Consider the following 25,513-nt stretch of genomic DNA (forward strand, 5'->3'; position numbering starts at 1 on the left):
TTTCATAGGCCCTACAGATACCACCATCCCTCATTGCCATCCCCATCCCGTCTGGTCCCGTTCCTCCCCTCTCCCCCCTCTCCATTTCACAGCCACCTCTGGCCTGTTCCATCAGCCTTACTCCGACGTCTGTGCCCATAGAGTTCTATGGCTTCTAAATGCCTCCAGGTGCATAGGATTCCGTGATTCTAATATCCATGGAGTATAACATCCTGAATATTCCCCCAAATAGAGCTTAAGCCAGTGGAATGGTTGAGTGGTATGGGAATACTCATGAACAGCCCAGCTGATGTTAGAGGATAAAATTGCATTTCCCTGTGATTTTGCACTCTATTTCTCTGGCTGCAAATGAGAAAGCAGAGTAATTACTACTTGTTAATCTTTAATTAGTGGTGGTGAAACATGTATGGCATTAGAAATGTTTGCATGGAAATTAAGACATGTAAGGATCATGTTTTCACCCTTTTAAAAAATCTATTTAAAAATGCCAAAATTTTCTATCTTCCCATTTGTTGCTTTATTTCAGATTTGTGTCAAGAATGCTCCAAAAGAACGTAAGTAAGCTTGTTCCCAGCTTGATTTTGGATTGCTTTTGTGTCATTTGTAAGATTTGCTATTAAGTTGTTTGGTAAAGATTAGTCTGTACACGTTTGGCTTACTCCATGCATGCAGAAATATCTCCCCAGAGCCTGCAGTTGTTTTTAGAGTCGACCCATCAACTCAGCTCTGTGAGGTCAGGCTTTTTTGTCTCCTCAGTGGTTTTCCCTTCCTCTTCTCTGGAACCTTCTAATCACACAGGACTGGTCCCTGGGGAGGTGGGAGAGGGCTTCCTGGATGTGGACAGATTGGGAGCAACTGGAAGTTGGCTACATCAACATTGGCTCTGGCCTCTTGTACTCCCTGATCTGGTCTGGAGCACAGGTGGTGTCCCCCATGATGCCCCAGCCTTTGGCTGCCTTGGTCCCTAACGTGTGGTATGTCACATGGCCTGCAGGCCCTCAGCTGGCCACTCCTCTTTGCAGTGCCTGGTGTTGGTGAGTCTATGGAGGCAGGGCTGTTTCCTTCCCCCATTCCCAGCAGGCCAATTTGTAGCTCCATTGTGCAACCTCTTAGATTGGCAAGCCCGACCCTTCCCTTACCACCTTTTGAGGTCTAATTGGAAACCGTGAGAACCCTATTACTTTCAGCCTAATCTTGGGAGAACTAGGTGGAGCTTTGGGGGTCCTCATGCTCACCACCTCTCTCTTGAGCCCTTCTCACCTGCTCAGCCTTTACCTTGGGTGACACCAGACCCAGTACTGCCACCAGATGTCCTGAGGGAGGCCATGGCTGGCCCTCCTCCCCAAGATGTAGATGGGGAGTAGACCACCACTTCACTTTGAGTCTCCCCAGAGCAGCCTCCTTTAGAAGTTCTTCTGCTTCCCATTTTTCTTCATGAAGGCCATCCAGTCAAGGCCTTGTCTGAGCCTTCATGTAGATGTGGGACTGGGGCTGTCCTTGGAGACAGGATCTTCTTCCATTGAACTTGGTGCTACAGAATATTCTCTCTGTTGTCCTCAGCCAAGAGCTGTTTCCATGAAACCCACTACTTCTACCCACTCTTAGAATGGGGGGCTATCCTCCAAAATGAAGACATAAAATTATCATGTTGTATGATATGCATGTTGGGGTATGCCACACTTTCCTGATATCCACAGTTTCCTTACCAATTTTTTTTTTATTATTATTTCCAGTATTCTAGAGTTAAGCCCATAATGACACCACGTTTTTCCCTTTCCTGCTCTGAAACTTTGTTGGGTAAACTGGGAAACATGGCGAAGACCCATAATTTGCATATTCAGGTGGGTATTTTTCTGCTGTTTGTGCCCCTGTCCAGACCTGCAAGACTCTTCAGTACCCTAAATTCTGGCAGTCATCTCCAGTTCTTCTCCTGAGATCTCCTAGAGAAATAGCATCATAGGACAGGAAGGGCCCTTACAGACGTCACCTAAATCCACTTCTTTAATTTCTCAGATAAGAAACTTGAAGTTCCTTTTACCCTCATCTTCTCTGATCAGACTTAGAGAGACGAGGACATCATATGTAACCAAGCCAGATCAATAACACACTGGTTACCTGTTCTCTGTAGGATACATTTAATTAGTTTCTTTCCTATTTCTCTCTTTTATTTGATCCTTTTCTCAGTGTTCCAGTCCTTCATTTTTGGAGGAACCACCTATTATTTGAAAAGCAAAAAAAACCTAATTTCTCCCTTACAAAAATGCATTTAAAAGCCCTTTTGTTCCGAGTTTCTTAATTTAAAAATCAGGAACAAAAAAGGATATCTTTCTTTGTCATTAAACGGTTGCAGTTTAGGAATGAAACACTTTTTAAAGCTTCCAGCTGGGTTAAAATTGGGAGTTGCAGGCTCTCCTTCCTCCACCCAAGCTTCATTACAGACTGCACTAACATTTTCCCTCTTAAGAGTGGACTATCTTATAACCAAGAGCAAGTTAGGGGAAAGGCAACATATTGATTCTTTATCAGGGTGGAGGGTATTTTGTTTTGTTTTGTTTTTTTAATAAGATTTATTTTGTTGGGGCTCATTAACTGTTCTCATCACTCCCTTCCCCCTTTTGGGGGACTGTGATATTTGTATTTTTGATTCAAACCCACACAATTGTAGAGGAGGAAAAAGTTTTCTTCGACCTTCTTAGAGTCCCTGGCTGGGTCCGAAAACTAAATTGACAAAGACAATAGGAGAAAAGCATACAAATGTATTTAAAATAAGTTTTACATGATAAGGAGGCTTCATAAGGAAATGAAGACCCAAAGAAAGAGAGCATTTCTAGGCCAGGTTTGGTGACAAGTGCATAGTCATGGAGGAATAATTGTTTGTTTGGATTCTTTGGGGCATCCCTTTGTCTTCAGAGATAAGGATGCTCCTTTCCTCCAAGGATAGGGTGGGCACCCCTCACATAAAAGCTTTATGATCTGTTTCATTCTGACCTTCGGCTATTTTCCTTCAGCTTAAAATATGCAGCATGCCATGGTGCCATATTTGGAGCTAGGATGTCCTGAACTCCATGAACACAAAACAAAATCAACTATATCCCTGCTGGGGGGGGGGGCGGGGTATGCATGTGTGCATGTGCATTTAGCATTTACTCAACTTTATCAAAGTGAAAAGAGTCATCTGGTTGTCCTTTTTTTCTCTTCAGATGCCCATGCATTTCTTCAGTGGTCTAGATTTCCTCAAGGCCAGGATAGAGCTCACCCTCTAGGTGGAACACTCTATTTTTAGAACATTGCTCTTTTTTCTCTTATTTCTTTGGCTCACACTACCTCATGGAGAAGGGGAAATGGCATTGCCACTCTTGGAAGTGGCAACTTGCTCATGAGTCTTTTCCTATTATATGTATTCATCACCAGTTGGTCTGGAAGGATTTTTGTTTTAGGCAAGGGCGTGGGGTTTATGGTGTCCTAGAGAAAGGTTGGCATGGGGGCCAGGACTCATTTGTTTTGATTGGACATGATTTTTATGGGCTCTTTTTTTTGGTGACAGCAGGATTGTCTAGTTCAGTTATTTTCAAACTGTTTTCTGTGGAAGATCTCATTCTGGAAGTTGATGAAGGGGACAGAACGAGGACAGGGTTCTAGAGTCCCAATCCTGCTTCTCCCTGAGAAGCAACTTGTTTATGCCTTTTACATATTGTATTTCTATGAATTTTTATATGGACAACATACCCAAAGCTGAAAGAGTTTGGAAAATTACTCATTTAGCCCAATGCTTATATTTGAAAGATGAGACTATAGAGACCCAAAGGAAAGAACTGACTCACCCTACTGAAACATAAGTAGGCTCAGAACTTGAGCTAACATTCATTTCTCCTTGTTCAAATGCCAGTTTTCTTTCTTTTTTTTTAAAGATTTTATTTATTTATTTGACAGAGAGAGATAGCGAGAGCAGGAACACAAGCAGGGGGAGTGGGAGAGGGAGAAGCAGGCTTCCTGCCGAGCAGGGAGCCCGATGTGGGGCTCGATCCCAGGACCCTGGGATCATGACCTGAGCCGAAGGCAGACGCTTAACGACTGAGCCACCCAGGCGCCCAAATGCCAGTTTTCTTATGAGTGAACCATGCTGTCTGTCCTTTTATGGCCATGAAACTCTTCTCTTAAATGGCCAATATCAAAAGAGACAAGTTGCCACAAATAGCTAGTACTGTCTTCAAGTACTGTCTTCAAGTACTTTTTATTTGTATTCATACTTGCTATAGAAAGAATATAACATGGGTTGAGGTTAGGGCTAGAACATTACATATTCATGTAACTATCATGTTCACATTCATAGTTTCTTTTTCATATAGATGTGATATTATATATAATATGTATAATTGTTTTCAATACAACACATGTAGCATCTTTGTTGTCTTACATAGGCGAGTAGAAACCATCCTTATCATTTTGGGGTAGGAAGTATAATTTCTAATGGTATTTCACATTAGAAAATTGCAAATATTATTTATTTTCTTGTAGAGCCATATAAGTGAAAATGTCAATGAAGTTGAAGCTGTGAAGAACTTATTTCCCGATTATAAAAACTACACAGATGTGTATGATAGAAACAACCTTCTGACAAATAAGGTACATTGCATATCATGACATAATCTGTGTCAGGTAGGGCATATTTATCTACATTTTAAAATCCTAGTAATTGGGGGGCAGTGGGAAAAAAATGAAATAATAAAATAAAATCTCAATGGTAATCTTCAGACTTGTCCAACATGTGTGCATTTCCCAAACTAGAGTAAAGCTCCGAGGATGCTCATGCGTGGGTGTACAGTTAAAAAATCAGCCTGCGGTTTCATCCCAGTAAATAAATCTCAAGGCTTCTTTGAGGATGGGAATGTCATTTGGTCCAAAGACATTTTGTCAGTATCCATTAGAATGTAAATGTGCATTCCCTTGAGTTAGCAGATGCATTTCTAAGGATCCATTCTGTAAGGAATATGAATAAGAATGTTAATTAATGTGAAAGTTAGGAAATGTCTATCAGTGGGTGATTGTTTAGATTATAGAACATCCATAATTAAAATTATATCCAGCATTCACAAGAATGATGTATACAGGCTTACAAGGAAGAATGTTTATGCGGTATTGTTTGACGTATGTGGGTGCGTGCTCATTTAGAAAAAATTATCTGGAGGGGTGCTGGGTGGGGCTCAGGTCACGGTCTCGGGGTCTTGGGATCAAGCCCCGCGTCGGGCTCCATGCTGAGTATGGAGGCTGCTTGGGATTCTCTCTCTCCTTTTCCCTCTGCTCCTCCCCACTTATGCACTCTTTCTCTCTCTCTCTCTGTCTCTTAAAAAAAAATAATTATCTGGAATACAAACATTGACTGTTAAATGTGATCCTCCTGAGGGAGAAAACAGGGGGCTTTTTACTCTTTATTTTTAAACACTGTGGTATTGCTTTAAAAAAAAATGAGTGTATATAATACTTTCAGAATTAAATAATTTCACATTAAAATTAATATAGTGAGGAGACACTTCATTACAACAATATACCCCTCGGCCTTGGCCTTCAATGAATTGTACAAACTTCATGGAGAGTTGAACATACTGCAGCAAATAAATTCTTCGGGACTGTGAACGGAAGGCTGAATATGACTAATTTGAAAGGTTAATACTCCACATAGTTCTTGTAAATGCTACACCGTGATTTTCATCTTTCTCTACATATATTTCCATGTGATTAATAAATTAACCTGCCATTTGCATGTTATTTTTATTTGCACAGAGTTTGGGAAAATTTTATTTTAATAATAATTCTTGGTCACTGAACTGTACCTCCCAAAGGAGAAAGCTATCTGGAAACAGGTTTTGAACTGAAGGAAAAATAATTTTGAAAGAGTAAAGCCTTTTTTTAATTTTAATTCTTTTCATTTGAGTAGAGTTGACACACAATGTTACATTGAGTTTCAGGTGTACAACATAGCGATTCAGCTTTTCTGTTACACTGTGCTCACAAGTGTGGCTACCATCTGTCACCACGCAACCTATTACCATTGACTCTATTTCCTAGGATGGGCCTTTTAGTCCCGTGACTTATTCATTCCATCACTGGAAGCCCGTGTCTCCCTCTCCCCTTCCCCCATTTTGCCCCATCCCCCCCACACCTTCCCTTCTGGCAACCATATTTGTTTTCCGTGTTTACAGGTCTGATTCTGCTTCTGTTTGTTTGCTTGCTAATTTTTCTTTGTTTTAGATTCCACATATGAGTGAAATCATATGGCATTTGTCTTTCTCTGTCTGACTTATTTCACTTAGCATAAAGCCCTCGAGGTGCATCCATGTTGTTGCACATGATCTCATGTTTTGTTATTGCTGAGTAATAATACATTGTATGTATACCATGAGAAGACTTAAATCCTTTTCAGGAAAACCCACAAATATTACCAGGACTAAACAGAGAAGTGTCGTATGTGGGCCGTGCCTGCCTTCTTGGGTCAACTTTATCTTCCAAATTAATGCATATAAAATACTATATTTCCTAATTTTTGTGAAAATGTAAATATAGGTGATAAAACAGTTTATTTGGTTGTGTCAACTATACTCCAATTAAAAAAAGACTTAAAAAATAGATAAATAAAGATTATTTGGTTTTATGTATCAAGAGCATCGGGGGGCGCCTGGGTGGCTCAGTCGTTAAGCGTCTGCCTTCGGCTCAGGTCATGATCCCGGGGTCCTGGGATCGAGCCCCGCATCGGGCTCCCTGCTCAGCGGGAAGCCTGCTCCTCCCTCTCCCACTCCCCCTGCTTGTGTTCCCTCTCTCGCTGGGTCTCTCTCTGTCAAATAAATAAAATCTTTAAAACAACAACAACAACAAAGAGCATCGGTGCCTGTGTTCAACTAGGAGCAGAAATACAGAACACCTCTTTCCAGGATTACGCCCACAGCTTCCATGTGCTGACAAAGGAAAGCTTACTTCTAGAAAGTCTGATTGAGATAGGAACAAGCCCAGCCCCACCAGTTGCTCACCACGTAGAATTAGAAAATGAAATAACTTGGTTTTTTCTAAAGCAGAGATGAAGGCTGCGTCGTATCTTTGAGCTGGATGGACATCCTGTCCTGTAGATCACCTGGACCCTCGTTATTTTATAGAAAAAAAGAAAAAAAAGTAAGATCCACGTATTGGCTGAGACTTGTGTAATCCAGTGTTTCTACAGGCCTTTTTTTTTTTTTTAAGATTTTATTTATTTATTTGACAGAGAGACACAGCGAGAGAGGGAACACAAGCAGGGGGAGTGGGAGAGGGAGAAGCAGGCTTCCCACCGAGCAGGGAGCCCGATGCGGGGCTCGATCCCAGGACCCCGGGATCATGACCTGAGCCGAAGGCAGACACTTAATGACTGAGCCACCCCGGCGCCCCCTACAGGCCTTTTTTGAGGGGTAACTTGTACACAGGGATTTTATACATACAAGTAATCGTAAGTGCTCTTGTGAAGATGCTCACAGACAAGTCACTGCTTCAGTCTGTACCTGTAACATCTTGCTGTGAGTCAAGACTAAGGGAAACCTTTTTTAAGGGGTAAACTCCACACAGGATACTCTTCTCTGCAGACAGTGATGGCGCATGGGTGCTACCTTTCCACGGAAGAGCTGCAGGTGTTCAAGGAGCGAGGAGCAGCGATCTCGCATTGCCCCAATTCTAACTTATCGTAAGTAGGCAATAACCGGTCGGTCGGTGATGAGCATTTGGGTTGCGAATTAGCAGCCAAATACCTTTGTTTTCTCAGTCAGGCCTCCAGTGTCCCTCTTCGAGAGCTCTGTCTGATTGGGACAGGAACCAGACAGACGCACAGAGGCTTACCTGTGCCTTGGTGGGGAGAAAGAGCACGCAAAAGAGGATACTTTTTGCAGAATAGGCATTTGAAGAACACAGCATCCCTTAAAATTTCTGCGTTTGCACAAAATGGGACAATAGGAAATATAACAGAAAAAGTTCAAAACCTACAGCGTTTCGGGGTTTGCAGCTAAGGACCGCAAGAACGCATATGCCAGCCAGGCATTCGGGGAGAGGGTACTGACTTTGCATGCTCTGCGGTCAGGAGAAGGAGCAGTGCTGCCATAAGCCGACACCCCATGCTATATCTCATGCTGCTGGATCCAACAGGATGCCAGTTCACATAGGAGAGACCGTGTCCTGTTGTAATTCCCCAGAATGCAAAGCTTTATTTATAATTAGTTTTTAACCCTTTGAAAGGTCGTAGATCCATAAGTGAGTCGGATAAAAATTATGGCCTGTGTTTTCAGAAAAAAGCTCACATAGATATAGAAACATTACGTCTAATTTCAGGGAATTCATAGATCCCGTGATACTGATCCATGGATGTAGGTTAAGAATCCATGCTTTGGGATTTGATACAGAAAGGATCTCATTTCTGGTGCTAAGTGATCCAGAATAGAGCTCCTCCCACTTAGAGGCAGGTTGAGATGGATCATAATATTCATTCAGCGAATTTAGGTTCTGCTAGATTTTAGTGTTTTTTTGAGGATTACTTTGTATCCTCTCTTATTTTGAGTTCTTGCAGAAGCGGACCACGAGACAATTCATGTACAAGTAGTTTATTTGGAGGTGACCTCTGGAGGTTGGTTGGTAAGACAGGAAAGGGAAGGACGTCAGTAAGAGCACACCATCAAGCAGCTTACCATTGTGGGCTCCTGGAGTTTAATTCCTCCAGAAAGCTCAGGGAACCGATGTACAAAACAGACCTCAAAGTCATTCTGCCCCAGGGGTGAGGAAGCGGAGGTCGTCATTCCCACACACTATCAGTTATTTGTGGAGGGCTGCTGGGTGAGGTCAAGAGGTATCAATTCCCTTGAACCCCTGACCTTCCCGAAACAAGGGCAGAGCAGGCTCTGTGATGGGGAAAGAGCCGCGAGGTAGGGTTGGAGTTGCGGTTGGAGGTGTGGGCAGCTGGAAGTCTAGGGAGTTGGCCAGCAAAAAGGGATATATGTCAGAAGCAGTATAGGAAACGCATGAGAACCACAGAGCTATATTTCTGGTGCGTTTTGAGAGGTTCCAGAGCTTTCTGGTTTTCAGACATAAAGTAGTCACACATGACAGGGAATCTTGCCTGGGTATGGCCAGTGACCATAACTATGGTCTAGCAACCCGACGGGGAAAGGATTTAAGATCCTGTGGGTTAGTTACACAATATCTAAATTAAACTATGATCCCGCTTTGCAAATTGAGGTTGGAAGTTACATTTCTTCATGGATACGTTTCTGTTTAGATGGTCACTGCTATTCTCACTCCAACAACTTTGAAAGGTTTATTGCATGTGCACTGGGGATTTGATGATGGTAGTTACATGAATCTTCAAGGAGACCATGGTGACCTTGGCCTCTTCTCAGACTTCTAAGGAACACTTTAGTTTTCCCTTGTTTCTCTAGAAAGGCGGCACGTCTAATAAGCTCAGGGTCATAATGTCCAGAATTCAGCCTGGAACCTTCTCTTCTAGCTGCTGCGGTCCTATGAACCGTCCTGACTCATCAGCCTGCACCCCCTTTCCCAGTAGTACCCTCTTTCTTTGATTTTGCAAGGCACTACTCATTCAGGGTAACAAAGTATCCCAGACAGAGAGGAAAGACAATGCTTTATAATTTCTACTTCTGAACATAGAAGGATGAGTTTGTTACACAAAACAAAACAACACTGAAGACCAATAGATTTTTGCATGAATGGCAAGATTGAATTTCTCCATTTATTTTTCCTTACAAATGATCCCATTTTCCTTCTGTTTCTTACTGCTTTGTACCCTCCTGAGATTAACCTCAACCCAATGAGTAAAGCTCCTTTATGATCATCTTTTTACTCCGGGACTCAGATGATCTGATTTGGCCAATGTGTTTGTGTCAACATGAGAGCTGTTATGACAGGAAACACAATTTTAGTGAAATCACCATCATTATTGCTGGTGTCCTTTTTTGTTGGAAACACATGTGTCTCTTTGTCCTGACTGTCTCCTCTCTCTACAGGCTCAGCAGCGGCTTTCTCAATGTGCTAGAAGTCCTGAAACATGACGTGAAAATAGGGCTGGGTACAGGTCAGTAGTTTGCTATTTGGACATAGTCAAAGTGGTCGAGTAAGTGCATAACTTTATGATGTGACTAATTTTCAGGTAACAGTTTAAAAAATGAGTTTTCTTATCTGGGAGTACTATCTCGAGCTAATAAAATGGTGGGTTGGCAGCAGTAAGAACATGTATGCAAAGGGAGAAGTTTTGATGATGCTAATCTCCTGAAGGCCATTATCCTCACTTACTGTTCAGAGATTGGGTGATAAAGGGTAAGTCCTCCTAAGGTGCTGTAGAGGTTTATTGTTTTTTGGTTTTCTTGTTGTTGGTTTGTTTTGTTTTTTTTAAACTCCTTGATTTTTCTTCCCCTTTTGTTTTGTCCTTCTGGCTAGGTGTTGATGGTTTGGATTTGTATGGCTTTAGTTTTTGATAACTGTGTCATCACAAATACTGTCTCAAAAGAAAATTAGTTGACCTTGCCATAGGGAGCAGAGATTCAGTCTATGCCAGCAGTGAGAACTTTGAGATATATTAAGAACTTGCTTTGCTTTTGAGCAGTGTTGACTGAAATGAGATTCCAGTTCCCACAGGCAGTCTGTTGTTTGCTGGGTTGAAGGTCATTCTAGGTGGCTGATGAATTAGTGGTGTTTCCCGCCCCCCCCCACAATACATTTTAATTGTTTTTCCTGAGTGTGTGCAGTGCTGCTCACTTTGAAAGTATGAGACAGGCCCAAATGTCTAGGCATATTCCCTGTAAGCCTTTTATTACAGTGTGTGAATAAACTAAAAGTTTTTTAAATGGGTGTGGGGCACAAGGATTTATTTTCCATTCCTGATGCATTTGTCTTCCTGATACTTAAGAACATTGGGATGTTTGCATATTGACAATGATGGTTGTCATCATTTTCTGCAATAACTCACGTCTCAGTTACTTTTATACCAGCAGTATTGGTGAGATATACAATAAAACAAAGTGAATTATTATTTTTAAAGAGGTGTGCTAGATTAGATGTTCTCCCCAGTTTTATATGAGTCAAAAGATTTATGATTTTAAAAAAGTTCTTATTTAAGGCTTCAATCATTGAGACTGTGGTAATCCTTGGATATAGTCACAGGTGTTAAGGTAGTTATTTTACCTTCACAGAAAAGCTTTAATGAATAAGAAAAAACATGGCCAAGAATTTTTTACACACTAGTCCGTTAATGAAAAATTTTATAGACAGCCAACAATCAGGTAGGTATTGCTTTCCAATTTTCTAGAATTTTGGTCTCCATGATTTAAGTTCATCACATAACTTCCAGTTCTTGACTTTGGGTTGGATAGTGATGGACAAAATATTTAGGTAAAGCTTTATCACTTACTAGCTGTAAGACTGAGCAAATTTCCTTAATTTTCTAAGACTTCATTTCCCTAATTTCTGTAACAATAACAACAGTTATAATTATGTCTATCTTATAAGCTTGTTTTGAGGCTTAAATGAGAAAAAAAATGCATGCAAAATGGTTAGCACGTACTTGCACATTGCACTAGTCAATCAAGATTGGTTTAAAGGGAAAGAGCAATGTTGGTGTATTGACCAAAGGTTTGATCAAGTATGATATATTCACTTATGAATTGGGAGAATGCTGTTGCATTTTACGTAGTCTCTGTTGCAATAGCCCCACTATGTTCCACTCTTTTTGAAACATGACCTTTATGTATCAACCTGCCCGTCCCCTGTAGGCTTCAGAAGATCATTTAACCTCATACTATGGGCAGAGAGCAGGTCCAAAAGTGGTTTGTTCACCCTGTCTGTAACAAGTGGAGGCAGATCTGGACTTTCTCAACTATTAGATAGGAGAAGCCCACATGAAGCTTAACAAAAATATTGCAAAACAAGAGAAAGTCATATCAAAAGAATGAGGGGCGCCTGGGTGGCTCAGTCAGTTAAGCGTCTGACTCTTGATTTCAGCTCAGGTCATGATCTCAGGGTCCTGAGATCGAGCCTCACATTGGGCTCCATGCTGCGCATGGAGGCTGCTTAAGATTCTCTCTCTCCCTCTGCCCCCCTCCCCACTCATGCACATGTGTGCACTCTCTCTCCCCCCCCCCAAAAAAAGGGAAGATGAGCTTATCTCTGAAAATGATCTACTTCAGGATCTAGAAGAAAATCTTAGAAAATTGCCATCATCCTCGGAGTACAAGAAGACATGGTACTATGAAAAGACCACAAGTTGTGATGGAAAAAGAAATTTTTTAAATGAAAGAAGAAAACTGGGGGGAAAAAAAGAGTGAGAAGCATGTAGACAATCCTACATGACTGGATGGAGGGTAAATTTTATAACCACTTTGGAAAACTCCTTGGATATTTCTTATAAAGTTAAAGATTCATCTACATATGACCCAGTAATTCCATTTTGGGCTATTTACCCGAGAGAAATGAGCACATATGTTTGCAGAAAGAATTGTACACGAATGTTTATACCAGCTGTATTTATAATAGCCCCTAACTGGAAACAATTCAAAATCCTGCAGACAGGGGAATGAATAAGCAAACTGTGGCATATTCATAGAGTGGAGTGCCACTCAGCATTCAAGAAAGTAGGAACCACTGATCTATGCAAAACAAAGGTAAATCTAAAAATATTTTGTTAAGTGAAAAAAGCCAGGCACAAAAGAGCACATGCTGTATGTCTCCAGATGCATGAAACCTAGGGACCAGTAGAGCTAACAGTATTGATAGAAATCAGAAAGTGGTTGCCAAGGGTTGGGGATGGGGAAAGGGAGGGGAATTGACTGGAAAGGGCCAAGGGAGAGCTTGCTGGAGCGAAGGAGATGTTTAATATCTTGTCTTTCTGAAGGGTAGTTAAATGGCTATGTACAATTATTAGCATTCATCAAACTAGACACCTGAGTTCTATGCATTTTATGTTATCTTAATTATATTTCAGTTTAAAAATAACAAACCATTTTAGGAAGCTATGAGAAATAGAATTATTGCAGAAAATTAAATCAGTGATGTGGAAAACAACATTGATCAAAGATCAAAGGGGGTGTTTGAGAATGATCCACATGGAGCATAGAAAGAATAACACCAACACAGGGGGTTTTCCTGAACCAGAATCCAGAACAAATCAAACAAGTTGTGAAGGATAAATCTTTTCTGAGCTTAAGAAAGAACTGTGTATCATATTCAAAGAATTTACCCTGTTTTAGGCTAAATTATAATTGGCAAGATACTGGAATTACAAAGAAAAAGGAAAAAAAAGTCCTAAAACATTGAGGCTGGGAAAAAAGTCAGTTATCAGTAAAACAATTAAAAACCAGTTCGGTTTAGGGTGTTTTTGCTGGCATGAAAAATGGCAAGAATAAGAAAGAATTTGGAGCCAAATAGTTGTTACTGAAGAATATTATATTGGACGAGATTCTCCCTCATGTGCGAAGGCAACAAAATTCTCCGATGTACAAAGTTTTGGAAAATATTCTCCCCATGAACACTTGGAAAAAATTACTTGAAAATCTACAGCATTCAATGAGTTATGAGACAAAACAATGGGCCAAGGCCTCGGGAAGGATGGGTCAACAGCATATCAGGGAAGGCTAAGTCAGTTAAAATAGAAAAAAGATTTAAAAAGTTGTAAAAGAGTTTAAAAAATGAAAGCAAACTCAAAAATGTATCTTAAGAGAGCATATGCACAATGTTAAAAGTAATACCTTAAAAAAGTTATCAGGCTATGAACCTTAAACTGTTCTCAAAAGAATAGTCAATAACAACACCACCAAAAAATATAAACACAGTTCATTCTAAAATCTCTCCCTGAAAAATTATCATAAAGAAGTAGCTTTTAATTCTCAAAGTCCTCATCTGGGTTAGAATAGAGCTAGGATGAGTTTTTAAGGGCATAGAACTGTGAGCTTGTTTTAAATCTCATGTTATCTAAATTATCTTCATAACAATGCAGGCATATTTCTGTGAGAGTTCAGGGACTATCCAGAGATAAGAGTTTTCTTCTCTTAACTTTATTAACCATTTGGTTGCACTGGGTTGAATTGTGTGCATCCCTCCTCACCCCCCACCCCCAAAGATGTCTACTGAACAATGTAAGTGCGACCTCATCTGGAATAAAGGTCTTTGCAGATCTTTACCTTTACATTAAGGTAACGATCTCAAGATGAAGTCATTCTGAATTAGGGTAGGCCCTAAATCCAATGATGAATGTCCTTACAAGACAGAAAATGAACGACATGTAAAGACAGAGAGAAGGCCCTTTGAAGGCAGGGGCGGATACTGGAGCTATATTGCGGTAAGCCAAGGAACCACAGGAGCCTCCAGAAACTGAAAGCAGCAAGATTCTTCCCGAGAACCTTTGTAGGGATCGTGACCTTGCCAACACTTTAAGACTTCTGCCCTCCAAAACTGTGAAAGAATAGATTTCTACTATTTTAAGCCACCACATTTGTAGTAATTTGTTGCAGCGACCCTAGGAAATGAATAAATTTGAAAATCATTTGATACTAATTGCAGGTTTTGAATTCTTTCAACTGTTGGTCTTTGTCTATTCTGTGTCTAGATAAGATCTTTTCTTGGAAGTATATTACAGACTGACTATTGGTCACCAAAAACCAAAAACCAACCGCATACACCTAATATTCCATTTATCAAATAAGGTTACTGTTGTGGCTTTATTTTATCTACCACAGATGTGGCTGGTGGTTATTCAGCTTCCATGCTTGATGCAATCAGAAGAGCAGTGATGGTTTCCAACATCCTTTTAATTAATAAGATCAATGAGAAAAGCCTCACCCTCAAAGAGGTCTTCAGACTAGCTACTCTTGGAGGCAGCCAAGGTAATGACCATTTTATCTCCTTCTTGAACAGTGTGCAACCACACCAGTCTGTGTCCTTGGAAGCAGTATGAAGGCTCGCGAGAGTGGCATCAGCAGGCATCCCACATTCACACCCCAATGTTGCATCTCAAATACCATACCCCAAATTTAGTGGGTAATGTTCAGACATGTGGTGGAGGTATCCTTTGTTCAGCAAGTCCCCTGTCTTTGGCAGAGGACACGTTCAACACACAATTATATTAATCACTTTGATGGATATTTGCAATGGTCACATGTACATGAGTTCCTTAAAATAATCAGTTTTTTTCCCCACTGAGTCGAGTAACATGTTCTCTATTGGCCTGAGGGATGATAGTAATGATATTCATAATAATAGCAAAAATAATAGCCAAGACTTAACTCTTACAGGTAAGAGGCACCATGGGTCATGCTTTCTGTATCGTGACTTCATCCTCACAGCCACCGCTAGTAATCCCCCCTTACCCGCGAGGCACCTGAGAGAGGCGTACACAGTTGTCAAGCTCCAGAGTGCCATGATTTGAATCCAGAAAATCTGATGCCAGAGTGCAGGTCCCTACCCTTCCACTGTGATATCTTCCTCTGGAAATCCCAGTTTAAATATAGCATTTTGTTGCTATATTTAAGGATACTAATTACCCAAAGCTCTTTAAAAGGAAAAAGATGTAAAAGTGTAGTTGGTTGATACATAAATACTGTTCATCAGCTTTTTCCAGTTCTCACCTGTAACCATAGTTTTAGGGAAAAAATAGAAATTGGTAATTGTCTTACTTTCAGTCACTTCTGTATTTTGGTGTAATCTGGATGGATGATGGTAAACACAGCATGAAACCTTAGGTAGCTAGTGAGAAATAAAAATATCAAAATAGAGACAGTATAGATATATATAGAGAGATTTATGATAGATACCTGGGGTCTTAGAAATGGAGGACGATAGCAGCTGAGAGTATCCTGGGAAGAGAAACCTTCTGGCTCTTTGAATGTTCTGGGCTATGATGAATACCATAGAGAACATTTCAAGGAAAACAAGCAGAGGCCATGCTCTTTGCATTTTCCTAAGTCTTATAGTTTCATTTTTTAAAGTTCCAAGTTTTAAATCATCCAGTTTTTAAGTTCACCATCGCCACCCCTCCCTGTTTGTATTGTTGGCCGACATCTGATTTTCATGGTGCAAATGGATTGTACTTAAGTGCCTTTTTTATTCCAGGCTCTCTGTGAGGTGCTTCGTCAGGATCCTGTATGAGATCAAGCTGGCATGGGGTGCTTACCAAATCATGTCTATCTTGCTGTGTAGCTTTTAAATCTATTTTCTGGGCCACTGAGCTTACTGTGATGGAATTTCTTCTCCTTAGCTCACGTCTCTGTGAGACTATGAGTGAAATGAGATGAATGGATGGCTGTTTAAATTGTGGCATCTCCCCAGCTTGTCAGAGCCTTTCCATTCACTCTCAAGATCAAGATGTGCATAAATCCCCTTCACAGGGACATCTGCTCCAAAGGCAGCAAAACTGCATTTCCTGAAATGCATCTGAATTGCTTACCAGCTCTACTGGGCCTTTCTGCAATAATCTGAATTTAGACCAATTTACAGATTCGTAAAAGCGATTGTGTCTTTTTTTGGTTAGCGCCTGCCTGACCTTCCGGGTTCGAACAATGAGCTCAGTTAGTTTATATGTACCATCAAAACTCTGGCAAATGAACCTGGTTATCTGACCTATTAAACACACAACAATTTTATGTTGAATACAGTCATTAAAAGCTTATATTTTGTTATGCTTCTTTATCAAAGGCAAAAAGATTGTAATTGGCAAAGGAGGAGAGAATGTCCAGTGATTTTCTATTACATTCAGTCCTTCCCACACAATTAGTAGGAGTCACCTAACTGCCTCTAACATTTTCTAATTACTTTTGCACCCCTGTCTTCCTATAAGAATTCTTTAGCTAAAAAATCTTGTTCTTTTCCGAGAATAAAAGAGTTTCCCTTTAAACAATCTTTTAAGAACAAGTCGGTTGTTGTTCTTAAAAGTGCTTAGGGAACTGCCAAAAGGCTGCTGGATGTCCATACAGAGAAATAGAACATACCACATAGCGTCTAACAGAGATACCTGATCCAGTACTTTCATATCGGACTATATCTTGATGGTGACAGAATTCAACCAACCCGTGTAAAAATTCAAATAAATAATGCTGCACTCCAGTTGGCCTTCCTTTTATGCATGCTTCCTTTTGGTAGCTCAGTGTGCACTCAGATTATAGGCTTTAAGGAGCTTTAGATTTAATACCTTTATTGACTAGGAAAGCCAACTACTGCCATCTTCTAAAACTAAATCATAAAAATGACAGATGTTCTTTCTTGACATCCGATATTCATGGAACATGAGTTCTCGCTATGAGATGGATCAAGTCAATAGATAGTATCGACCCATGCCCATTTTAGAAAACCATTCTTCTCTGGCAACCAGAAAGTCTCTGAGGTTACCGAGCAATTGGTCTGCTTTCTAAAGCATTGGCACTCTTGAGTTATGAGGACCTATTTACTTTCAGAAGTGAATTTTCTCCATTCAGAGGATTTAAACTAAGAAACTTCGGATGGTTAGGTCTGCATTGGTGCAGATGCAAAAGGATACTTATTTCTTATTTATTTGAGGTTCATTTCACTGCCATGAAAACAGATCCTGTCAGCTGTTTCATAGAACAAAAAGGGCAATGAAAAGAGTTGGAGTGTTGGGGGAGAACAGGAGGGAAAAAGAAGACATTATGTCAATTGTCATGTTTCTTAGAGGGATGAATGGAAATCATAGGCCAGCTGGACTGTGAAGAGCACAAATAGAGCTGAAATAGACACCATCTGAATTAGAGATCGTGGTGATGAGGGGACCTGTTTTTATTCTCAGATTTTGCTTTCCATGTGCTTATTCTGCTTTCTGTGTGTCAGTGTTTTAGGATCTCTTAGAATGAGAGAGCTTCTCTGCTTCATGTTAAGATACATTTTTTTTTCTAGTAATATGTTGGCAGAATCTGTCCTTGCAAACGGGGACATTTTCACCATCTGATGGCTCCGAGTACTGACTGTTTACTAATTTATTCCACCCTGTAGCCCTGGGGCTGGATAAAGAGATTGGAAACTTTGAAGTGGGCAAGGAATTCGATGCCCTCCTGATCAACCCCAAAGCATCTGACTCTCCCATTGACTTGTTTTCTGGGGATTTGGTTGGTGATACGTCTGAAGTAAGTAAAACAAATTTCATCAAAAGGCATCTTTTTCATGAAGTAGTCACCATAGGAAAAAAAATAGAAATGGAAACATTTTAAGGGAAGACAGGGTTTTCTTAAAAGGGAAAGTAGATCCTTTTCAAATTATTATAATTTGTCAACATAATGTTAAGAATAATGGTACTGACAAAAACTTGTATTTTGAATATATTTGTATATTTGAATGTATTTGACTACAGGAAGCCCATTTCTTTTTCATTAATGGAAGTAGATTTTGCCTCTGAGAAATAAATTTATATGTCTGTGCTTTGCCAACCCCTACTGGCTGTGAATTTACTCTCCTAAATGCACAGAATATTTTTTCTTATTATTACTTTATTTTGCATTTTAGGCTGTCATCCAGAAGTTCCTCTACCTAGGTAGGTGGATATATGTCTCTGTGCTAAATAAAATATTTCCTTGTCTCTTTCTTGGGTACGGCTCCCTGTATGTGTGGCCCCATAGGTTAAACTCCATGCGTGACCATTTCATTTGATGTATTATTTTAACATTCCTCAGCATCAAGCCCATTTAAAGGCACTATTGGAAATGCCCAGGCTCCTCTGGAAGATAAATCCAAAGCTGAGGAATGGCAGGTGCAGGGGAAGAGGCCATCTGTGTCCCTTCCTCCCCCATTCACTCTGTACACCCACCCCAGTCCGCCCTACCACATTGCATTTGTGATAAGTTTGTGGTGGAGTCTCACCACCCGTCTTTGGTGTGTGTGTGTGTGTGTGTGTGTGTTTTTAACGTGTACTCACATTTAATTCCATCCACTGAGAGAGAGAGATAAATAGTATGGAAGATTCTACTTTGCCTCCCGCTTGATCCGGGGAGCTCTGAGTCCGGGGTGAACTGGAGATGAGAGAGATGCTGGTGCCATTTCTAGAGCTCCTTTCCTGCCGGCCCTCCATCTCACCATGCTGAGTATGATTCTGGGGTGTAAAGATAAGTATTTCCTTTACTCTCGGGGCCGGAAATGCAAACCTCTCCAGCTGAAAGTGCTGCCCACGGAAAGTCAACTCAACTTTCCGTGATTTCTGCCTTCGGTGCAGAATTCAGACCCTAATCCTCCAATTTGATATAGCACCTTCTCTTGGTCATGTCCGCTTGTCCAGATTATGAACAGTCTGAGAGAAAAAAAGGCAGCTTCTTGTATTTTCCTTCTTAGAAGTGGTATTTGTTTTTAAATCCCTCCTCGTGGCAATTAAACTAAATACTGACATAGGGGCGCCTGGGTGGCTCAGTCAGTCGGGTGTGGGACTCTTGGTTCCAGCTCAGGTCATGATCTCCTGTCCGGTCGGTCATGGGATCAAGCCCCGGGTCGGGCTCCACACTTAGCGGGGCGTCTGCTTCCCCCTCTGCCCCAACCCCCACTCACACTCACTCTCTGAAATAAATAAATCTTTAAAAAAAATACCTATTGACATAAAAACACTTTATGAATGATTCCTTCATTTCTCTTTCAGGAGATGACCGAAATATTGAGGAGGTTTATGTGGGTGGAAAGCAGGTGGTCCCCTTTTCAAGCTCAGTGTAAGACCTTCGGCCTCTACGAGTTCTCCTGGGATTGCGTGGTTCTGCGTCTCCCTTGTGCCCAGGCCAAGTTAGAAAGTCCAAAAATAGTATCTTGTTCTTGGGATGACTATCTCTTTCTGTGTCTAGTTACAGTATTCACTTGACAAATCGTTTGAAGGAAGTCACGCTAATTCCCAACTCTCTGGTTGGGAGGATTCAAAATTTCTCCCTTTTGAGCTGTTTGGATTTACTTTAAGCTCAAACATAAGGGAATGTTATTCCTGGTGGTGTTCTTATTATGAGATTTAAGTCAAATCGATTTCATACTTGGAAATGTGGGGAGAAAAGATATTCCTGTACAGCTAGATATTTTGAGCTAATAAATGTGAAAATCAGAGAATGGAAGATGAACCAGTGAATATATTTTTATGAGGGAGAAAAAGTTGGACTATGAACACACACTGGAAAATCACTTCAGATTATCTTTGAAAATTATGTACTGAGCATATTAATTTCAGAAGAGAACTTCTTGAATTTCAAAATGTCTTTCTAGATTGACCTTGTGTTCTGGAAATTTGCACTTAATGGAATTTGCATTTCAGAGACGTGTTATTGTTGTGCTTTGCTTTCTTTGGGGATGAAATGTCAGAAATTGAATGCCACATGCTTTCTTAATATAGTTCTGTGCTTCAAAGTGCTTCAACCTTTGACAGAGGTTGAATGTTAAAGATTTAAAGTCTCTTAGGAATATTATTCACATAACTACATGGCACAAATCGTGGTATTTTTGTGTATTTCAGAATCACCTTAATGTATAACTGTGTGATTTATTATTGCTTCAGTGTTATTAGAAAAGAAACAAGTTCCATACTCCACTGTTGTGTAGACTGGAGTCTTCATAAACTGGGGCACGTGTTGGGCAGCCAGGAGCTATCAATACTAAAAGGAAGGGTTTCACGGCAATGCTGTGGTCTCCCCAAGAGGTATGCTGTGGTTGCTGAAAATTTCATCCTCAGATCTCAATCTGGTAGAACTTTAAAATGAAAGACAAACTCAGCAAAAACAAAAAACAAAAACATTATTAAAAATCTTTAAACCCTGCTTACTGAAAGCACTCCATTTTTCAAGTTTATCCTATTGTCTTTTTAATTCCTAATAATTTTCAGGACATTAGAATTTTAGGATAATGAAAACTATGTACATGTCCCACTTAATGTTTATATTAATAGGACTTAATCTGCACTAGACATCTAGGAACATTACACAAAGGATATTTTTATGCTTCCTAGTACAGTGTGCTTTCCCATAACCTATAATTAAAAGCAAATTGATTTTTTGATAAACTCTGAAGAGGTATTAATGTGAATGTTGTTTAAATACTACAGTTTTCTCATTTAATTTCAAATACTATAAACCAACGTGGAAAAGGAATAGATTCTCTTAATATATCGTAACACTCACACCTAGGGCTTAAGTGTGACTCCTTATAATTTACCTTAGAGAACTTTCTGTAATATAATATAGCTGACTCCATACTTACAGAACTAAGAACAAAACTCCCCCTCTTGTACTATAAATTTATCCTCAATTAGTTATGCTAAATCAGCACTCATTTGCCCACATTTTGTTTTCTGTTTTTCCTGGTGGAAACACTTTTAGATTTGATTGTGTGCACACAACACCTAAGGACAGAACACAATTTTGGTCTTATTTCCATTTTTTAAAAGAATTTTTCTTATTTGAATATAGTTGACACACAATTTGATCTTATTTAAAACACACAAACAGTTTGTGTTGTGGGATATTAAGTAACTCAGTAAATTCAGCTTCCAAGGGCCAAAGGAACATGGTTACCTGACGTCTAACCCACAGGAGTGGGCTTAAGAATTTGGATAAGATGTGAGATCCTCCCATAGGCAGCAGCTGTATTCCTGGCCTTTGCAAGATCCTACATTTGTCCCTTCCTGAAGGATGTACATGTTGATGTTGAGCATCAGTTTTCATTTAGGTGAAGAGTCACACGCAGTGTGTAGAAACAGGCATGGATGGCCTCAGCAGCTAGAAGAGTGGCCGTCTACAACCAGTCTGTCAGACATTACATTTAGCCCCGGGAGTGTGTTAAGACCTGACTATCTTTTCTAGTAAAAACAGAATGTGTTGAAATGTTTACGTGTAGTTCGCTCTCCCTGTGTCTCTTAGAACTTACGTGTTTTCGTGGCTCCAGGTGCAGCGGTCCCGAATGTTGGTAGGCTTTGTGCAATGTTGCAGGCGTTGACCGGACGTGTGGTCAGATGCTCTGCACTTTGAAGTGTTGGCTTGGCCCAACGTGGCTTGACTTTCTGAACTGTGGAGAGGAGGTGTTTCAAGCCAACCCTATTTGTCACTTTATGTTCGAATATTTTGCTCTCTGACAGGAAAGAAAGAGTGAAGGCTTCTTATCAGCCCCCTCACCTCGCCCTGCACTGTTTGCCTCGGGTTTCATGGTATTTTTTAATGGAATACACTTTAACAGGTAAAAACTGAGTTAATAGTGCTGACAGTCCTCTGTTTAAAAGATATTTTCTACAACAGAACACAAAAGCAGGCTAATCGGCTTAAGTGAATTTAATATCCAAAAGGGAATGGAACATGGGATTAGGACCTGAGAGGTTGTCCTGGTAATTGTAACCTGAGACTGGGACTCTGCGCCCTTCATCGGCTCCTTCTCTGATTTCATTGTTGAAGGTTCCAGAATCCAAGAGAATATCTTGGACCTAGCTCCCTTCATGCCGGGAGGAGGTCTTTCTAAGTTACCATTGTGAGCATTGAACCCCACTGAACCTCTTTGTCACTTCCCTGAGAATTCTGCACGGCAAGGGCAGGAAAGGGGTTGGAAACATTCCCATTACGCTTAGCTGATTCTGAGCTATGCCCTTGAGTATCCCTGTTGGCGGCTACAGCTGAGATGTCGCAGAGGCAACGTATTTTGAATCTTCACTCCCCTCCAGACTCTTCCTATTTTTAATCTTTCCACCTCAGAACTAGACATATGGAAAGCTTTCAAGGCAAGCTGGAAGGCACGTTGTATCCATTCTACCTTGTGCGTACACGGAAGATATCCAGAACTGGATGCTTCTGTAGCTTAGTGGACATCTTTCCATTGTCCATTTTTTAAAGCTGATACCACTACTGGACACATTCACACGTCTAAAAGGAGCATTCTGAGTTTTAAAAAGTAGACTAAGAAATGTGTCACGGCAATGTCTTGAGATAATTTTCAAATTACGTGGATTGTTATAAATTTTTAAGTTTTCTTTCTTTTTTAAGGCTTAGAAGAGATAGCTGCAACTTCAGATCTACCTAGCCCCTTTAGGTATGATTTTGGACCCTGACCCTTTTCAGTGTCTCTAAAGGAAAAGTGTAGAAAGAAGTGCACAGATGAACAGACACTACTGGAAAGCCCTAACATTGGACCCCATGCATGTTTTCCCGCCCAGCCCCTCCCTTTCCCGCCCACAGCCCCGAAGGTGAGAGGTCGAGAGCTGAGGGGTTAGTCTGTAAATCTGGTCCAAATTTACGGAAATGCAAAACTTGAACAGGCCAGTGATGGAACTCAGTGTAAATTCCAAGATGGCTTTCAGCATCCAGGGGGTGCTTGAGGAACAGATGTCACGGGGCATTGACTTACCTGTTCATTTCCTGTTCAAAAGCCTGTCAGAAAGCATTCTGTATCAAAAACCACCTTACATTGTATGTTAAACTCCTGATTGCTGCTCTTAAGGCTATATATGTGTGTATTCCTGGGGACATTTTTATTCAATATTTGTATGATTTGCTTCCTGTTCATGTGCTGAGTGAGCTCCTTTGTGCTTCAGACAAAAATAAATGAGATTTTGTGTTTACATTCTTTTTGTTGTTGTGAGTTCTATCATTCTGACAGAAGGGAGATTAATCTTACAATGCATTTCTCCTTTTAACATGAATTTTAAAAAATAGAATATTTAGCCGTGGGCCAACATGTACCTTCCATTTTATGATAGACAATATACATAACTTTAAAAAATTAAGCTCTCATGCCAGCCCTTTAGAATCAGATTGTTATTGCTTTTGATTTCAGCATAAATTTCATATTTTCTAAAGTCACAACCCAGAGTAAGAGATGCACTTTAACATCAAGAATTAGTTCACACAGGACTTCTGCGTAGCTCAGTCAGTTAAGCGTCTGCCTTTGGCTCAGGTCATGATCTCGGGGTCCTGGGATCGAGTCCTCGCATTGGGCTCCCTGCTCGGCGGGGAGTCTTCTTCTCCCTCTGCCCCTCCCCCGCTCATGTTCTTTCTCAAGTGTGCGTGCGCACGCTCTCTCTCAAATAAATAAAATCTTAAAAAAAAAAAGTAGAAGATTTGGTCTATAAATTCACCCTCAGTGTTCTGAGCAACCCACTATGCATCTTTTTTCCCTCCTGAAGAACAACTTAGTCAAAATACCCAGAAGAGAATTCTCAGATGTGTAATCTAGAAAAAATGTGTGCCTAATTTGTAACTGTGGGCACAGAGTTCTGTAATAGTTAATTAACAGGCATGTCCAAATTATTGCATGGTACTAAATCAGTCATTTAAATAAAATAAGGTTTAGATACAAAAATACGTGCTAGTAGCAAAATAGGACCTGTAGTAGGCTGTTTTAGGACTGCATGCAGAGGCCACTCAGTTAAAGGAACAGAACCCATAAGTATTGTCACCAATAGGAGCAGGTTTTGGGTTTGGATTTTTTTTTTTAATTTTTTAAAGATTTTATTTATTTATTTGACAGAGAGAGACACAGCGAGAGCATGAATACAAGCAGAGGGAGTGGGAGAGAGAGAAGTGGGCTTCCCGCCGAGCAGGGAGCCCTATACGGGGCTCGATCTCAGGACCTGAGCCGAAGGCAGACGCTTAATGACTGAGCCACCCAGGCACCCCAGATTTTTTTATTAATCCTGTTTTAAAATGGGATAAGAGAAAAAAAAATTAAATGGGTTAAAGGAAGTATTCTCTGTTCTTTAAAGTGATAGAACATTCTTTTAGAGTGTAATTAAACTTTTTTCACGAATTTGGACCATCCCCTTTCACCATCAAGCCTGTCTCCACCATCGTTGTAAAATTACATTAGATTTGTCATACTTCTTGGGTTTTCCATGCTTCTATATTGTTTGAATCTATATTTCGGGATGGGAAGAGAGGTCGCTAAAAAAATATGGGAAAAACTTTAGTGGGAAATCTTTCCATGGTAACTCAGGAAAAAAACCATTTTTACCTACATAAGAAGTGATAAAGAAAATATGAACAGTAAACATGGAGTTTTGCAGGCCCCTTGAGCCCCCCTCGATTGCCTGGACTCTCCCCACCCTGACAGGGAAGTAAGCAAACATTCATTCCCCATCTGTAGAAAGAGAGCTCAAAGTCATAGTAAAAAATCCAACATATTAGAAATAAAGTCTCTGGAAAGATTATCATTCATTCTGATGACAAATATTCGCTTGAAACTGAAACTTGTAGCTTCACTGTGAAATTAATTTCTGTCCTAATCTTGGACTGTCTCCAAATCAGATTTTGTTTTACTTATGTCCAACAAAGCCACAGCGCATAAGTGAATAATCTCAGGACAAGTTTTACTCTTGTTTTTTAATTGCTAAATTTGCTTCCTAGAGCATTTGAGAGACTTTTAGCAGCTTTGGTGGGGGGTTTTGTTTTTCATTTTTCCTGCAAAAGTTTATTCCATTGCCACCTGAGCTTGAGAACAAATCCAAGGATGGCTTTGTGCTTGGAAAGCACACTGAAGCATGTAAACCAAATTGATAGATAAGGAAATGATGGGGCGC

At 40.4% G+C, this 25,513-nt stretch overlaps 1 protein-coding gene across 2 annotated transcripts in view; it reads left to right on the top strand.

Annotated features, from left to right (window-relative positions):
* GDA (guanine deaminase) overlaps positions 1–23,557 on the top strand; it is a 71,114-nt gene extending 47,557 nt beyond the window's left edge. The window contains exons 6-14 of one of the 2 annotated variants that reach the window (XM_036113455.2): positions 527–554; positions 1,734–1,841; positions 4,516–4,623; positions 7,602–7,699; positions 10,023–10,090; positions 14,742–14,888; positions 18,004–18,134; positions 18,511–18,538; positions 19,628–23,557. In XM_036113455.2, the coding sequence (XP_035969348.1) occupies positions 527–554; positions 1,734–1,841; positions 4,516–4,623; positions 7,602–7,699; positions 10,023–10,090; positions 14,742–14,888; positions 18,004–18,134; positions 18,511–18,538; positions 19,628–19,698 (787 nt within the window). In that variant the 3' untranslated portion in view covers positions 19,699–23,557. The remainder of the gene's footprint in view (positions 1–526; positions 555–1,733; positions 1,842–4,515; positions 4,624–7,601; positions 7,700–10,022; positions 10,091–14,741; positions 14,889–18,003; positions 18,135–18,510; positions 18,539–19,627) is intronic. The other variant, XM_078061678.1, reaches the window with a different exon arrangement.
* Positions 23,558–25,513: the final 1,956 nt, after the last annotated feature.

The sequence above is a fragment of the Halichoerus grypus genome, chromosome 14 (assembly GCF_964656455.1).
Source record: "Halichoerus grypus chromosome 14, mHalGry1.hap1.1, whole genome shotgun sequence".
Taxonomy (NCBI): domain Eukaryota; kingdom Metazoa; phylum Chordata; class Mammalia; order Carnivora; family Phocidae; genus Halichoerus; species Halichoerus grypus.